Consider the following 17,095-nt stretch of genomic DNA (forward strand, 5'->3'; position numbering starts at 1 on the left):
GAGCAAGTTGGGGTAAAACCGCCAGTGAGGATTTAATAGACTCCCACAGATACAAACATGAGGTTGGTTCTGTTAAAGGGCTGTAATCCCATTTCCTTTCATACAGAGCAAAAAAGATATAAATCACTCTTTGATTCTTAAGTTCCACCTCCCAAATAAACACAACAAATCTAACCTTGCAGAGAACAGAGGAGGAAGCTACTGCTTCTCCCAGCTGGAGAAGGCATCACCCAGCCTCTTTGTGCCCAGACTCCACCAGTATGAGCAGAAATCCAAAGTCACAGCTCCCCACAGTACTTAATTTCACTGCAAAGTGCACCTATCCTGGCTTCACAACACTTCTATTGCATAAAGATCAGAAAACATTTTCACCAACAGGAAAATAAATAACAAGGTTAATATAGTTAGCATTTGTTTCCAATTTAATGAGCTATCACAGTCTGGTGGTGTGGTCTTCATTGTTGTTGCCTGAAATTAAAATAATGGTGGATACATTAAGTCTTTTCCTTTAAGGATCCTACTTTAAAAAAGAAACAATTTATTTCTTAAAAGAGTCTCATTATTTTACCATACAACCCTAGTTCTGAATAACTGTAACAAAGTAACTTCTACTCCTCCTGCAAAACAGCTTTTTACATTAGGAGAATGTGGCTTTAGGCTTTCTCTGAACACGATCATTTTGCTATATCTCAATTTTATCTTATTTTTTCTAGTTATAGGAAAGCACTCAACTACTCCTCTGCCTCTGATGCCTGCATACTACAGACACTTGAAAGTAAATCTCACTTCCCCATAAGCAGCATTTGCCTTCATCATATGTGAGACCTCTCAGCACCTGCAGAGTTTTCTTGCTATTATTTGGAGCCTGCTCATAATAACTATGTCAAGCGCCGAACCAATTCCATCGTGCTACTCTAAATTAACAAAAGGGATTGAGATATTTTACTTCTACTTTGTTTATCTCCATTAGCATCATCTTCCTTTCCTTTCCAGAATGCTACAAGCCTCATATTCAATCTATTCAACTCACTTTATCTTAGTCTTTGCTTTAACCATCCATGCTTTGCTTAGTTTTACTGTGAAGTCAGACACACAGTGAGCAGAATACTGTGTTGCAGTACCACAAATGATTCTTTTAACTAGTTCTCATCAAATACACAAAATAAAAGATTTTCTAAGTAATGAGCTTACAGCATAAATAACCAGCAAAAATAATTATTTCTTTCTTTTTCCAGCCCACAAAAATCCATTTGTGGTCTTAAATAAAACTTCTCTTTTAACAAGCTACAATAACATTTCTAAGAAAACATTATCCCATGTCCTGCAGCACAGTCCTTCCTACAAAATCCAGCAAAGTGGGTTCACTGCTCTGCAGAAACCCCATACAACACTAGCTCTCCTTGCAGAAGGACTCCCGCTGGGCTTCAACATTCTCGGAAATTCAGCACCACATCATTCTGCTGGCACCATCATTACATAGACATTTAACAGCTACAGCCAGAGGTGTGACATGCAATATGCATTTTAAAATACATTACTCCAACAATGGGATGTAGTTTCAAAGAAAAAAAATCTAAGACAGTACTAGAAACTTATGTCAAAACTGATGATCTATTTCCATGTAAGAATAAATATTTTTAGACTTTTTGAAAAATCAGAATAATTTAAATACTGCAAAAGAGTGTAAAACACACTGTACTATTTATTAGCCATAAGGCTAGAAGGCAAAGTAGTTATACACAAAATTATACTGAGGTATCTCTGTGTTCCAATTACTGTACTTGTAAATATCAGATTATGTAATTATATATCCAGCACACTAATCAAGTTTGTGGAATTCTGCACGACATAAATAAAGTGCATGATATCTGCTGGTTTGCTGTATCCTTTTTAAATTCTAAATATATGATTTTCTGTAATCCAGCTATTAAACACTTACCATTTTCAAGAGTTAACCTGGGGCAATTACCTTTTTGTTTAATTGCTTCCTTTGATACAGCATAAAATGACATAATGAGATTTAATGGGATCATTAATCACTTTAGGTTTTAATAAGCTTCTCCAAAATAAGTGACTAAACTCTTAAATATTTCATCCTGTTCAATCTTTTCTGTAACACCCCCAAAAGCTATTAATGCGAGCTTGCAGATTTATCTAAAACTCCTTGCAATGTCAGGGCCCAATGTTTTATTCCATGTAACAAACAAAACAACTGTTGTTTTGTTCATGCAAGGCAATAATCTATAAAGGAAAACAAAGCTCTTCTAGCAGTGGCAATCAAACTGATTCCCCCTCTGAAGGCTATAGAATCAGGTGCTGTGCCAAGTAGTTCTGATAATGTGATAGAGCAAAATAATACTGTAAAATGAAAAATCTTCTTAATAGTCAACATTTTAGCAACCACTCAAAAGCAAGTTGTGAACACTTGCAAAAAATAAACATGAGCATGCTACCCCAAACTCCCTACCAACTACCCAGAATAAAAAATACAAACTGAAAGATTCGAGGACTCCTCTAATGAACAGCCTTACCAAAAGTTGAAAGCACACAAACTATGTTAAGATATGGATACTTTGCATACATGTAAGATATTTCAGATTTAAAGACATCTCCAGATATTTTTTTAAAGAAACATTTCTTGTTACTCTTAAAATACTTCTAGAAACAGAAAACTCTTACACATATAAGCATTGGCATTTCCTTGCAACAGACACATAAATGGCTTCACTCTTCTCACTAAAATGCTTTTATGAGAAGCCCAGGGAGCAGCATGCATACTTCTAGGTAATTTACAACTTTATTACATGGTCAGCATAACAAATACTTGTATGATCATAGTTACTATACAGTTTCTATTGCAGATGCTATTTCACCCTTTGGGCTAACATTTCCACGCTTCCCTCTGAAAGAAGTGATGTTTCTGTAAATCTGGCTAATTTTCCTCTTACTTTGGATTTGAAGAGGGTAAAAAACAGTAAAAAAAAAAAAAAAAAAAAAAAGTAAACTCCCCTCACTGGCTAACCCATACTCTCCATTCATTTCCCACAAAACTCTTGTGATTAATTTAGCAAACTATTATTTGAGGACTACACAGCTTACTGCTCTTTAGGAAAAAAAAAAATGCCATCACAAAGAATAACAACCCTAAGAGTAACAGCTACAGCAGCCTTTGACATTTTCACTGTGTGAAAGCTGTCTCTGATAACATAGCACACAGAACCTCACCTCACCTGCAAGCAAATAGAAGTAATCACTGCAAATGTGCAGCTGGGAACACCTAAAGACAAGAGTTATAAATAGACCTCATTCCCATCCTCCTTCCTGAAAGCAAATGATAATGAAAATTACCTTAAAAACTCAAGGAACAAACTGTTTCCAGTGTGTTTCTCAGCCTGAAACTGCTTCATACCTTGCTGTAATACAAAGTGAGTTGGCAAGAGCCCTTGTTTTTGGTAACACATTATCTTTACCAACATACTACAGATGTAGCCAACATTCATTATGCTTTTACCTTGAATTGAAAACTGTGAGCATTTGGTCAAATGGATCAAATGGCTGGTTGTTCCCCCTCCTTTTATTGCGTAAAAAGAACCATCATTCTCAATATCCAGAGATGGGTATTTTCCTGTTTCTTTTCCCATGTGCACTCACCTCTCGGCGTGACACTCCTTTCTAGAATCTTCAAATAAATTTTGGAGCCCTCTTTTTTTTCCCCTAACTTTTTTTTTTCCTGGTAAGATTACTTTAGTGTTCAAAAGTAATGCTCGGAGGAGAAGCCAATAGTAGAGAACTGCAAAGGACAGGAATGGCCTCCCACAGTGAGTCTTAGATAATAATTTCTCCAAAATCAGTAGAGCTTTTTGGTCCACCAGTGAAGCCCCAGTCCATCTCACATTTTCCTAGTAACTGTGTTAGCTACTTTTCTAGAGATATGCTGGCGTTTAACAAGCTCAGTCCTACAAAGCTTTCTCTGCAATCCCAACTTTCAGCTCATTTCTGTGATCCCATTCCACTCATCCATGTGACAACTCCCCGAAAACAGATAACTTGTCTGGGCTCATGCAAGATAATAACAATAAGGAATGCATCTGTCACGATTTCCTGTTCTATGTTCATAAGTACTTCACCAACCCATTCCACAAAGAGCTTTGTCAAGGAATGCATCCTTTGTGTAGTTGCATAAGGTGGTTTTGGAAGACTGAAGAAAGATAACTTTTCTCCGATAGTTTAAGTTAGCTTCAGAGTTATTTCTGTACCTCTTGTAACAGAAATGAAAGACATACTAGCAGACGAGGGACTTCTTCTCTTCAGCAGCAGCCAGAGTAGGTGGGGAAGATCTTCAGACTGTTAGTCCCTTCCTCCCCTTCTTCCCCATACCTTCTCCCTAAGTTTTCCTGGCTTTTGAAGCTTGCCTTTCAACTAAATCACTTCATACCAGCCTTAATCTTCGGTCTTTCTTCTTGGGGAATAACTACTTAAGGCCTGTCATATTAAATCAGATCAAATTATGACAAGGTTTGTGATGTTCCTCTAACAGTGACCTATAGCAGATGCTCCTGGTACTCCAGCATCTGTCCTCAGCTTTTGTACTTGGCTGTTTGAAGCTGCAGAAGACTTAAAATTTGACCCAATTCTTGTTGCTTACAACACTGCTTACAGAGGCCTGATTAATCTAGAAAAATCACATACAACTCCCGTTGGCTTCTGTTGAGCTTCTAGAAAGCAGGGTGCTCTGAGCAGACTGGCAGAACTTTCCTTGTACATCACCACATCAAGCTCATGACAGCATACACTTTCCTGCAAAGCCTCCGAGCTAGAAAGGGAAAGTTTTTGTTGTTGTGTTTTTGTGTGTGTGTGGAGGGGTTGGTTTTGTTTTGGTTTGGTTTTCTTTATATTTGACACACGATATCTTGTCTTGTCTACAGGGCTGTTTTCCCCTCCTATGGAATATTCTCCACAGTGTTCTGTCAAGCCACTGGTCTCTTCAAAACTGATGCAATTATGTTTTGAACCTGGAATTGTTGCTTGCTTCTAAGAACAGGCTTTTATCTAAGTGTTTTGGTTTGATTTTTTTCCTCTTCTCCAAGACAATGTATCAGCTCTGCTACCACAATGTATTCATAGCACATGATTGACTTGGGCTTTCAAGAAAGATGATAGGGGATTGATTCTGAGATATATGTGGGGATGAGAACACTGTCAACAATACAATTTTCTTTTATCATCTATTTTATTTTTATTTTATGCATAAATATTTGTGTGTGCTCAAAAGCTATGCCTTTGAAAAAAATATTTTTTTTAAACTCTGCCGTGAAGACCTGGTAATCTTCCTTGTTGTTGCAATAGTACACTAGTGTGCTCAACCTTCTATATTACTGACAAAACAAGTGGGTTTTGTAATCCAATGAAGCAAAGTCCACACTTACTCCAGAAGAGCAAACATGTTTGCTGGGGGAATTCACTTTGCATTTAAGCCAGAAAAAAAGATTTTGCAATTTAATTCCTTCTAACACAATCGATGGTCACTTACCTTTGCTAAAAGCACTGAGATTGCTTGGCAATGAAAATTTCTCATTTAAAATCGCTCTCAGTTGGTACAGGTATGTGTTTGTATGTAAAACCACAGAAAAGTATCAAACTTCCATATATGATGGTTAAACCTTGATAATGCAGGAACTCTAAAAATGAGCTTCTGGAGTGCAACCAAGGAAACAACAAAAAATGGGAATTCAGCTAGCTTTTCTGACATTTGTGGATCTTTCCATGAAAGCACTATAAATCGGGGTCTTAAAATGCACAATAGGCTTGTTTCATAATATTTCTTTCTCCCCGATTTGGTTGAAAAACTCAAGGCATAACCAAACATCAACCTAGATCATGCAAAGGAAGAAGTCAAACTTTCAGAACAGATGGGACTTTTTATGTAAGGAGCACTTCCACCAGCCTGATGAACAGGAGCTAGAGCTACTCAAGGGAAGCTGGATCAGATGACTCCAGAGCACTACAGAATCCTACCAGCAGCCCAGAATTAAGTCAAATGAAACAAAAAAAAATATTTATTTGAAATTAAAGTTTTCTAAACAAAGGTTAGATATAGTCTCTTCAATACTTAGTTCTGCTTGCCTAAGAATTACAAATACATTGTTGGAAACAAGCTAACACCCAAAACAGAGACGAGCAGATAATGCAAAGTATCTCGTCTCCTGACAGATCGCAGGCACTTTGCTAGCCAGCTCTCAAGGGTCCACGGGTGACTACTGGAGAGGATGCTCTTAACATTCTCATCAGCACTTGAAACCTCGACTTATCTCCTAATCCTAACAGCCACACATTTCAACAGCCACTTACGAATGCACAGCCACTGATGTGTGAATCATTTCCCAAAACACTTCACTGTCCTGGAGTCCACTCTTTCCCTTCCCTGCACTTCCATTTCAAACAGCACCACTGTGCTCATGTGTTATCTGTGATTGCTACAAAGCTCTGTTGGAACAATCTACTCCCATCAGTGGGCTCTGCCAGTGTGGATGGGAAGGCAGCAGCTTCCTTTAGCTACTCCCGTTGTAATGAAAGAGGACAACTACTGTTTGTTAAACAACATAGCTGCATTAAGTGCCCTTACTGCAAAGTGCCAAATGTTCAGCAGTCATTCTGCTTCACAGGGGAGTGGCTCCTAAAGGGACTTTTACAGAACTGGAAAATGAACCACCTCTTTTTCTGAGTTTTTCCGCTTTCATTGTTTTTGCTTCCCTCCTTCCAAAGGAAGGAACGATATAAATACACGACTTGAAAGCCAGCTTCCAAAAGGGCTTCTGCAGTGTGCTATTACACACTTTCCTTTCCACTACTCTAGCGCTGACCAAACAATGCATCAGCTGTGCAAAAGCTGGGTAGTTCTTTTTGATCGCCTTTGCCCAGACCATACCACCTACAGAAACGCCAGCCCTCTGGGTGTTAGGACATATCCCACACTACAGCTGAAGTGCCACTGTAGCACTGAGCCAGAGCCATTGAAGGACTGGGCACAGACTAAACTGCATTAACACCATATTCTGCCTGTAATCACATATCACTCAATTCATTCACCCAGGCAGGCTGCTGGTCTCATGCAGATGCAATGCCCAGTGCATTACCCAGCTTGGTCAAAAAGTGATGCTCTGTACCACATCTGCCTGTCCTCACAGGGAAAAAGGTGGGTTTGGCCATTTACAGGCACTGTTCTTGGAGGAGCCAGAGGATCAAATTTACCTAAGAGCTACCTGACAACATAATGCTTCCTTGCGCGACCTCAATGTTTTGATTAGTTCCCCAAGAAATCAGTGTGTAGCATTCTCAGGGTGCCTCTGGGGTTTTTCACACTCCTACCTCTCCTCCCAGACCAACCCTTGCAACAGGCAGGCTCATTTTAGGGGAGAGAAGGAGCAGGCCAGTGAACAGATCTACCTGCAGAGCCACAGGACTGGGTAAAATTAAGGCTGTAGCAATACCTGACACAGGCTACAGAGGCCCTTCTTCCGCCCCTTGCTATCTGGTCCTAGCTCCCACATTCCCTTTCGGTGGCTCAACCACAAGTCTGTTGTGCTGTACAACAAAATACAGCCCTGAAGCAACGCAGGTAGGAATAAAAAGGTGGTGTGGGATAGCAGGACTAGGCTACAAGACACTTTTACTCCAAAGCCACAGCATCATAGAGCTGCACCCAAAAGAAACTTATTTTCTCATTCTCCACCTAACATCTTATCACATACACAATCAAGGCACATTTCTGCTTCAATTTATATGTTAAAAATATTATTTACTGCATTACATAACCATATTCACATCATGCAGAGGTGTCGTGTTGTCATATAATGATGTTAAACTTCTTAATCCAAGTAGAGGCCCTTGAAGCATGCAAAGGCAAACAATTTTTGCTAGTGAATGTTTGAACCTCAGTCGAAGTCTATGCGTCTCCTAAGAAGAGACAAATTTATGAGTTAGCCTCACTGGCAACCTGGGACACTCTCATTCACTGGTGATTCCAAGGACAAAACCAAAAAAACAGGGAATTCTCCTCTTCAGGTTAAATTAACCAAGTAATAAATTCACATTCTAAGGCTAACCAGAAGCCGCTCTAAGCAGTTATTCAGAGAAGTCCTCAAGACAAAGAAACATAAATACTACTAATTAGAAAAAAAGCATTTTATTGCTGTCCAAAGCTGTAAAGGGAGTAATTATAAGAACCAGACTGTAACTGGAGACAGCAGGGCAAAGAATAAGAAAAAACTGATGGAATGAAAATCCCAGAAATCTTCGGCCTCCCGGGCAGCCTCCGACACTGTCACACATGTCAAGCTGCATTGTTTATCTTTATGCAGAAAGGGCTTTGTCCAATGATATTTGGGAAATAAGTTCTAGCATAACCATCAATTTTTACTCCTGCTTCGCAGCCACAGTTTCTTTTTTTTTTTTTGAACAGAACAAATGCAGTTCCTAAAATAAATCCCCCATAAAATCTTATAATTCTCTGTACTACTTCAACACTCCCCTTTCACTCTTACAACTGCAATCATGTTAAGTACTGTGATGTTTGTATGGCATACTAAGTATTGCGCAATTAAGAGCTGGATTCTGTTTCCTAGTCAATAGCATAAGAAACAGGGTCACTGCACTGGAACTGAACAAGGAAGTCTGAAAATGACTGTGTTTTGATGGCTTCTGGCTTACAGTATTTAAAGAAAATCAGACTATGACCCATGCCAAGTTCTTACACATATACTACGTGCACAGTTACACATGTACTAAATTCGATGCCAATGACTCGCCATAATCAGCTGAATGGGACATTTCAGTGTGTTAACTAAAACTACAAAATTAAGCTTTGGCAGGGCACAGATCATCCTTCTCTCCAGGATTTAAGCTGGGGACAAAGCTGTCCAGTTAATGACTTAAACCCAGCAAGACTGAGGCTTTGTGATCATAATCTGATGTTTCCAAACAGAATTTTTTCATATGCTGTTCCTGAAATACAAAAGAATAAGCTTTTAAAAAAAAAACAACATACCTTAAAGAGCGTCACAGTAATTTCAACATTTTCAGGAACAGGCCATACCACTACCCCACGGTATGGGTTCTTGATTCCAGGCTGCCAGCTATGAGCCTAAAGGAAGAAAAGAAACAGTTGTCTTAAAGCCATTATAAAAAGTGCTGACTTGACTCCCCCAGCACGTGCAGGTAAAAATATGTCGCTGACTCCAAAAAGGCTGAATTCTTAAACTTATGACTCTACTTAGGACTATAAAGGACATCATTAAGAATGACAGTACAGAAACTCATACCGTGAGCAGGCTTTTTCTTTTCCCCAGTAAACTAAAGCTGTTCCTCAAAAATTAAGACAGTAAATCAGAGTTTCTGTAGCATGCTGAGCTTTATTTTGCTTTTTATCAAGATAAAGTAATGCTTTTATCTAAAGAACAAGAGTACAGCACATAACCACATTTCCACCTAAACTAAGTAAAAGGACAGTTTTATTTAACAAAAAAAAATTAAACCATAGTTGTATAATGCAGATCAAATGCCACTAAAACATCTAAATTCTTAAGAATTAATATGCTGGGATACCTACACCTAGAAAAGAACGAAAAAAAAATAGTAAAATAGACAGAGAACTTGTCTACCTTTGAGTATCAATTTGAATTGATATATGGTCTGTATTTACATTTTAAAAGTTAGTCCTGAAAAACACCATACACCATGTGTGAGCATTTCTGTTGTGGAATAAGTATGCTTTTTCCAAGTACAGCCTAACCCATCTTGTTATGTCCAAAGCAAAATGAAAGAGGGATGCTGATGCATGAGTGACTGCTAATTAGCATGAGGGTCATTAAAGTTTTATCAGGAAAGAATGTACAATCTATTTACTGTTATGTCACTCCAATGAACTGGGCTAGGTTTTTTTAGTTCTAGAGCATCATTGCCATTTTATACTCCTTCCAACACTCAGACCTTTAGGTGGAGAATGCCTATTAGAAGAAAATTTTGTTATAATAAGGTTAGTAGGACTTGTGCCTCAGGTTCTCAGGTCCCCTAAGATAACCTAGGCAACTTTAAAGATGACTTTGCAATACCAAGGTGGGAAAGGCCAAGATGATGAAACAGTCCGATTCAATCACATAGAGGCAACAACTTCTGTAAGCAGTGCGTACTCCAGATGCCAGGCTCATATCTGACAGCCCCATCACATGCACCTGTTGCTTGGTGAGCCTTCTGGCATTCAGCTACCCTTTCACCAGATTCTGCTGCTTTGCAGGTACCTCTGATGTTCTTGCTCTTCCTCTAATCCCTCAATCTTCACAGAGCCGAGTTCTGCAGATGAACCACTGGTGACAATAACTGCTAAGGCAGCAGGGACAAGGAGAGGAAGGACGAGGCCAAGTAGTCAGGAAGCGATGTGAAGCTGAGGAACTGGGAAACTGCTGGCAGAATCCAGCCCATGCAGCCATCAGAGAAGAGACCCCTACATGCCTTCACAGCTACACTCACCTCCATCCTGTTATTTTTATTTTCTTGGTGAACACTGCTAGCTCTCTTGTGGTTTTATCACAAGTTTTTCTATCTTTAGCATTATGCTTAAAACCCCAGCTCCCAAAGATGCCTAATTAGATTAGAAATTTCAGTAAGTTTCTATGCTTTGTGCTTGCAGAGTAAACTTAAAATAACATGACTTTGGACATCTGAAGAAAAGATTTGGAAAAAAAAGTAACTTGAAAGAACCTAGTTTCTACTACTTTTAATTCCGCAAATTTCAGCCTAATCTCATTATTCTGAAGCAGAATTGTGTGAATTTCTGAAAAACTGTGCAAACACCACTTTTCACAGCTTTACTCCACAAGTGTATTTTATATGAAAAAGGTGTTTTGTGAGCAGCAAAACACACCGCAGTAGTTGTTAGCCCTACCAAGCTCACTCAAGCTTCAGCTTGCATCCCTCCCACAAGACCCATGGTCCCCTACGTGTTCCCAGCTTGCCTGAGGGGGATATTCACCAGCACAAGGCAATGATCCAGAGCCAGGCACATGCTCACCTGCCAGCTACCCTGTCCTCTGTAGCCTCTTGTAAGAAAAACCAACTTCTCTACAGGGGCACTTCATCCTCTTTCCAGATACCAACCTTCACAAAATTAACAGGACCTCATGGCATATTTGGAACCTGCACATTCCTGCTGGTTTTGGCCACTACTGACAATTAGGTCAAACTTTCCATGCCCAGGCACTGACAGCCTGCTCCATTGAGGATCACTTGGTTCCCTTTATAACAAACTAGAAAATGAGCATCCACTGGTGCAGACAAAGCTTTACTCCAAGCCCTTTATCAGCACTGCCTCCCACCAGGAGAGTTAGAGAGAAACAATAAACACACACAAGGATATATGTGATTTTCTGTCACTGTGACAGGCATGTCACTGAAAGCAACAACCAGGAGACAAGCCCTAGCTAATAAGCTTTTAAAGCAAAGCTGTTCTGTGATCAGCTGAATGTTATTAAATCCTCCTTTGGCTTTGAAAAATAAACACTGTACCACGCAAACAGCATGACAGAAAAAGATAACATCAAAACTACATCTGGTTTCTTGGGAAGGGAAAAGGAAGAAGGGAAAGCAAAGGGGGGGAAACACAGAGGAAGGATTGACAATAGCAGCAATTTAACATGCATAGTGTTATCTAATGCAGTATCTCTCATGTCGGGGGTCTCTGTGTCAGTTTCTTGAAGTTACACCTGGTCTATATCAAAAAACTTTTTAAACTCTCAAATTATAAGCTTTGACTTTGACGTGTGAGCTGGATCAGGCCACCTCTGTGCAGCACAACTGCCATACTTCCAGACAGGTGATTGCTGTAGGGTGATTGCAAGGTGAGGCGCTGTACCTGCGCAGTTCATTTCTACTTGAATCTTCACTTCTAGCTTCACTTCCCACTGGGTTGTGCCTTCTAGACCCAGTTTTTCCTCAACTACTAGCCACCTCCCTTTGTCTCTGAAGCTAAGGCAAGAGAAGCCACCAAGCAGAAGTGACTGTTGGCAGCGGGTGTCTCACCAACAGCCCTCCCCACACTCCTCTCCTAAATCTGAGGGGCAAGAGCCGTGGCCTGGAAAGAGAAGTAGAAATGCTCTGTTGCATTCCAAGGAGAAACTCAACTCCTCCCTTTTTCTGCCAGCGGAAAATGAGAGGAGACAACATAGTATGAAAACTCCTTTAAATCAGGAAACTGGAGTTACAGGAGGCGTTGCTGAAATACCCTAGAGTAGGACCATGAATGACACTCTCCAACCTATTACATTACTTGGGCAGAAAACCAATGACTGCTAAGAAACAGAACGCTGTTTAAGAAAGGATGTGGAGGTGGGACAACAGACCCACATGAGTACTTTAGGCTACTCAGTTTTGAGATCCAGCCTGGTTTTGCAATCTACCATTCATGATGTCATGATCATCACAACTGTTTCTGCTGTGCTTGAACTGGAAAGATAGACTTGATACTGCTGCAGTTTTGGCCTCTGGTTCCAATGAGAAGGGAAGAGTCTTTAAAAATAGATCAAAATCAGCAACTTGTGGGGCCCAATAACTGAAGTGTCCAGCACTCCATACGATAACACACACACACAACACAAAGGGCTTACAGTCTCAGAATTAGTAAAAACGCTCCTGAAGCTGCTGAATCTCTTCTCAAGCAACCTTCAATAGTCAATAATTTCAAATAGGAAGAGAGCACTCTGATGCTTGTGCAAATTCTCAACATTTAGTAAAGTTTAAGCTGCCATCAGCAAGGTACAGTCTCTCCACTCCTTGTAAGCCTCCACTTTTTGATTGTGTGAAACCGCAGAGTCTCTCATGCATAGGCTAGACAAACTTAAGTCTAGTTTTCCAGTAGTTTCTGCTGGGGAGCACAGAGTAGACTTGTAAAAGTATGTTTCCCAGAGCTGCTGAAACTCTTGTACCAAATAGTAAAACACTGCAGAAGACTAGAAAGCTCCATCTAATTCAACATACGGCAAGGTATCGATTGAACAAAAGATTGCATGAGATCACCCAAGGGCTGCCTTTGGCACACCACCTTTCCTTATAATTACCCACTAGGACTGACCTTGACTATATGAAACTGCCTCCCACTCTGCAGGTAAACTTGGACGATGGCAATTAACAGGAGTACTAAAAGAGATGACGACATTGTACAGCTTTCTAAAATACAAATACAATACACCTCTATGAAACTGGGAACAAACCAGGTAAATTTAGAAACTCTTATTTTTGAAGCACTCTCCTCCAATCTAAAAAAACAGTTCCTATCAATTCTCTGTAATATGAGAAAGTGCATAAAGATTTATAAATCCAGTGTCATCCTTCTAAAGAGAGGAGAGAGAGGTGGCAAACCCAAAATAACCTATCAAATCTACACTAGAATTTTTTATCCAATTCTTGATGTTGGAGGAGGGAGGGAGAAACAAACAACAGAACATGAGAGAGACTGAATATAAACGTTCCCTCACTATCACTGCCCATCTGTCTATATTATAGAATATAAACAGAGCAATCTTCTAAATCGGGGCAGGGGGAGATAAAGTTTCAGATGAGGAACTTTGGTTTCAAACACAAAGTTAATAAATGCCACCGTCAGCTGTTCATCACTTCATCGTGAAGAAGATAAGGCAGATGCAGGCAAATGAGCTAACCAGAGTACTCCATGGAAGTCACTTCCCTAGCCCCTCTATGTAGTGGATTTCATGACCTGGCACATACGCCATTCATATCACGACCAACTCCACTTACTGCTGCTTACACTTTTCCTTGTCTCTCCAAAAGTCTCCTTCCCGACTTTTCAAATACAAAATATTACATTATTTCAAGAGCCTACCCTTCCAGATCCTTTATGTTACCCATCCACTTTCTCCCTTCTTCACTATGGCCTCAAAAATCTGTTCCTATAGCCAAGATGTCGATATTTTTTCTTTTTAAAAGAAAAATCAGGACCAGTTCTACCGTTATTCCTCACCTGCAGTCCCAGGAGCGGCTTTATTGTGAGCCAGCAAGCTGCTGCTTTTCTTTCCCTGATAAAATGTTTGCCAACTGCCAATGATGACACCAGCTCTGCTACTTGTCTTTGTGACAGGCTGTTCAGGGCACAAAAGCCAAGCAGGAGCTTAGCAGGCTCCAACAGTGCTTTGAGCAGCTCAGCCTGTAAGGACAGTCCCTCATCTTCAGCATCACCCAGGCAGACACCAAGATGGGAAGAGAAAAAAAAGAAAAAAATTAATTACTCAAAGAGGAGGGGCTGACATTAAACAGCCAGATTCTTCATCTGGTGCCTCCACACCAGCAGAGTGGCTTGTGAAGACTGAGCATTGCTCCAATTTGCTCTGTGTGATGAGTCCCACTAAAGCCATCCAATCATCCAGGGACAGCAGGAAGTCAGTAGGATCCAGCTGCTAACAAACCGGCTGGAAAAGGAATGGACTAGGAAAAAGCTGCCAATCTCCCCACACCAAAGGAAACCTCAACTGGCAGTTTGTGGATGGCTGCTTCTTCTGTACTGTAGCTCAGTATCACAGCGCGAAGAGACAAATTAAAGATCGTACTCCAGACTACAGCTTGCAGTCCCACGATCATCTTGAAATCACTTGCTTGGCCCTCCACTTAAAGAGGCTGGGCACCAGAACGATGCTCCTGTTGCACTCCTGCCCTGAGATGCGCTCCAAAAAACCCAGCATATGCCAAAGAAGAGCAAATCCCCAGAAACGCCAGGCAGTCTTTGCTCAAACTCATTGCTGTCAGTGTCCCCTGAGAGCAGAGAATGAAACTAGAAGACTCACACAGGTCTTCCCATGAGTGCCTTCAGTCCATCAGCAGGCACATGTGTTACAGCCGTAATTACGCATTCAGGTATTACCGCTAAAATGCTACAGAAAGACTGCTAAGCTTGGAAACTGAGCAGAAACTCATCTTCACTAGCAAGCAGATTGTCTAGCATCAAGCTAACCGTTCAAGTTTAATTTCACACATACACATTCATGACATATTCCTTAAATACATGATTCATGCTATTTCTTTCACCAAATCTCACTTTATTCACTGCCCACAACTGATGATGCGGAGATAAAGAGCATTTTCCCTGTCTTATCAAACAGCTTCTGGCCTTATCTACTGGTTGTCTTTTGTCAAAAAAACTGAATGGAGAGTTATTCTTCCTCATAGTTTTCTGGGATCTCCATCACTCCATCTCAGACTGTCACCAAAATCTAACTTTATGGGAACCCTGGAAAAAAGAAGGATATTATGGCCCCCAATTTACAAGCAGTGAAAGAACAGCTGGTTTGCACTAATTTGGCATGGTCTGCTGAAATCAGCAACAACTTTATTTTATAGGGATTAAGCATGAAACAATCTTTTCTTTTGTGTTCCAAAGCAGATTTTATTTCAACTTTAATGACGGCTGCTCAACACTGCTTCAAGTCAGTCCTCATGTCCCAGACACCCATAAAATGGAAAGATATATCAAACCAGCATGAGGCAATCTTTTCTGTTTAGGTCCTATACCTTCTTTAACAAACACCCTCCAAATTCTTTATTGATTAAAAGTTTCACTCACCACTCAGTCCACATGTTCTTCCTAACCACTGTCTACTTAGTGAGGCAGCAGTGCCATAGGAAAACAAGTCGTAATTGCAAAAGGCTATACGATATGCCTAAAATGGTACACACTGACTACTAGAACCATAGAATGGCTTTGATTGAAAGGGACCTCAAGGATCATCCAGTTCCAACCTCCGTGGCTATTTTGGAACACTTACATTGTGACCCAGTATGATTTTATTACTTTACTAACAAACTGAAAACACTCAGGAGTGCCATTACTGAACTGCACTGGTTCCAGGCAGTAATCAGCACGTCGGAGTCACAACATGCTTTTGTAATTCCAGTCAGTGAAGAAGCTAGCAGTGACAGGCAAGGCTGGTGCTTGGCAATGAAGTAGCCAGAAAAGGCCACAGATTGCCAATGACAGCAAACAGATGACCCAACTGTTGTTTTATTGATGGCATATCCTTGGAAAAACGCTGGGCAGACGGCTGTTGTGGACAACAAGGGATCCTTGTTACTCCCTTGTCTCTCTGCTTCCCGTGGCTCTGTTCTTACTGTTCAAGTCCTTTCCCTGTTTCCAACATCGTCCCTTCCCCTGTATTTTTAAACCAGGCACCTTCTTTCAGCTTTGATAGAAAAAAGAATCTTTGAAGAATAATTCCACCAGGCTCTTAGAAGCAAGTGCAAATTTGATTCCTCAGAGGTGCATAATTCAACCATAAGCCTGTATGTGTTCACAGGAAGAGCATAAAATACCTCCTTGACACCACAGCAACATCTCTTTTTAAATTGAAATTTCTTAGTTCAAAGCCTGGAAGTAGGAGAGCATCTCAGCGAAATGAAGGTAAACACATTTACAACACATTTTTCCCTTGTTCTACACTAGCACAAAGACATCCCTCCCCCTCTCAAAAAAAAAAAAGGTAAGTCCAAAATCCCAGGCCTGTAAACCTTGGAGGAACTTGCCAGTGTGACAGGGTACTGAAGAGGGAGACATATGCAAGTTCACTGCTGCAAGCTCCACCTTCTGTAAACTATGCAGGCTGGTAATTATCTAAATGATGTTCGAAAAGTTGTGGCAAGCCTCACCTACTCAATTTTGAAGACAGACAACGTTTGCACCAGCAGACTGGCAACTTCCTCACTCCCCAATCTGAAAGTTCAGTTTGGTTCTAGGATTGCTTAGTAGCTCTGCCAGATAATGAAAGACTGTAAATTACAGTCTTCTGTAAACTCCTGGCACAAGCGATGAAGATGCCCAGCTACATGGAGCCATCTCACCTTAACATACCTCTCGAAAAAGCATCAAAATCAGACTTGCCCAGAGACAGGGGATCCCAGAATAAAGCTGTAGGTTACTTAAATCTGCATTAAGATCAGTAACTGCTGGATACATTTTTGGTCCTGTATCCATCTATTAGACTGCCACTTAAATGCTAAATATTATTTCTGTTCATTTGCAACACTTGAAAACTTACATAATTTAACA

At 40.4% G+C, this 17,095-nt stretch overlaps 1 protein-coding gene across 11 annotated transcripts in view; it reads right to left on the minus strand.

Moving 5' to 3' along the window:
- The window catches only part of EHBP1 (EH domain binding protein 1), a 219,885-nt gene that overhangs the window by 170,393 nt on the left and 32,397 nt on the right, over nucleotides 1-17,095 (minus strand). For all 11 annotated transcript variants that reach the window (XM_054062090.1, XM_054062084.1, XM_054062083.1 and 8 more), the window contains exon 4: nucleotides 9,044-9,139. In XM_054062090.1, coding sequence (XP_053918065.1) covers nucleotides 9,044-9,139 — 96 coding nt within the window. The remainder of the gene's footprint in view (nucleotides 1-9,043; nucleotides 9,140-17,095) is intronic.

This window comes from Cuculus canorus, chromosome 3 (genome assembly GCF_017976375.1).
Source record: "Cuculus canorus isolate bCucCan1 chromosome 3, bCucCan1.pri, whole genome shotgun sequence".
NCBI classification, from domain to species: Eukaryota; Metazoa; Chordata; class Aves; order Cuculiformes; family Cuculidae; genus Cuculus; species Cuculus canorus.